Here is a 1,248-nt window from a genome sequence, read left to right as displayed (position 1 = left end):
TAGCGGAAGCACCGCAACAAATTCAGCCACAAAATCTTCCGCTAGTTCGGGTTTGAGCATCAGGTTCCAAAGCACAAGCGCCCATTCACTTGGCTGGTTAAGACCGTAGGCTTCTGCTACAATCAAAGCCTCCTGGAATCGGGATTGATCAACAAGTGCTCTTCTCGCGTTTGTTTCAGATAAACAGAGCCACTTAGAATCTGGCATCCTTATTTGAAGGGAGACAAGGGAAGCCTGACCACAAGCCTTTCGTGCTTTGTTTCCAGCATCAATAGAAGTGTGAACCTCAGCAGCTTCAATGTAATAGCGCATTGAATCAAGGAGATCTTCATTTTGATCCTTATCATACCGTAAAAACCACTGCTGTGCAGCCTGATCTGCACGTGTCTCTAGCAAAGCAGCCGTTTCATGCTTCATATCAAAGTGTTTATATACCTGCAGACCAAATGAGAAAAAAGGCCATGAACAGAAGTAATTTAAAAAAAAAATTCCCAAAATGTTCCTTCACGTGCACAAGTAACAGAGATGGTAAAAGCCAATCCAGATACACTCTATCATCTAGTCTGGTAAATGAATTAAACTCTTTTACTTGGATGATTCCAGCTACCAAAGACATACCATTGCGAATGCATCATGGTCATTTGGGTTAAAGAGATTCAACGAGGTCAGAACAGCCATCCGAAAACTTCTGACAGCTTGGGCAGTGCCAGTGTTTGCATCAGCAGCAGCAGAAAACTTTTGTAGTAAAAGATCAAGCTGCCCGTTTTCGATTAGAATATTGAGAATGAAAGTAAGAGCATGGAAGTTTCCGACTCCAGTTATTAAGCGACCCAGGCATGAGAAATCGCCCTCAGCAACATAAGCCTCGACCCTAGTGGCAGCAAGAGCCACAAGAACATCAACTCCATCAAGGCACGTGGATGACTTGTAGAAGTGATGAGACAGAATAAGTAGCTCAACCTGAAAAACAGCATTCCGTTAGATTATTCTCTCATCTGTCTAGAAATTCATGCAGTAATAAAATTATTGTTAAGAGGTTTTCACAGAATCACATACCTCACATGCGTGTGGTATTTCCTGCCCGGTAATCACAAGACGCATTAATGCATGACCAATTTCTTGTTCAGATGGACAAAGCTCCGCCCACTTCAAAAAGTCTGAAAATCTCCACAAAAGTGGAGCAGGCCCTTCCTCCTTTTGAGAATCTATATATCCTCCACGATGAGCTGCCAATAAACCCTGGAACAA

The 1,248-nt window shown here is 42.8% G+C and overlaps 1 protein-coding gene across 1 annotated transcript in view; it reads right to left on the bottom strand.

The window, feature by feature from the left end:
* The window catches only part of LOC104720864, a 19,314-nt gene that overhangs the window by 1,266 nt on the left and 16,800 nt on the right, over positions 1–1,248 (bottom strand). Inside the window, exons 24-26 of the mRNA XM_019232601.1 lie at positions 1,057–1,239; positions 619–960; positions 105–435 (exon numbers count right to left, since the gene is read on the bottom strand). Of these exons, the coding sequence (XP_019088146.1) occupies positions 105–435; positions 619–960; positions 1,057–1,239 (856 nt within the window). The remainder of the gene's footprint in view (positions 1–104; positions 436–618; positions 961–1,056; positions 1,240–1,248) is intronic.

This window comes from Camelina sativa, chromosome 11, assembly GCF_000633955.1.
Source record: "Camelina sativa cultivar DH55 chromosome 11, Cs, whole genome shotgun sequence".
In the NCBI taxonomy this organism is placed as follows: domain Eukaryota; kingdom Viridiplantae; phylum Streptophyta; class Magnoliopsida; order Brassicales; family Brassicaceae; genus Camelina; species Camelina sativa.
The sequence above is the reverse complement of the archived record's forward strand: the minus strand, read 5'-3'. Positions and strand labels throughout refer to the sequence as shown.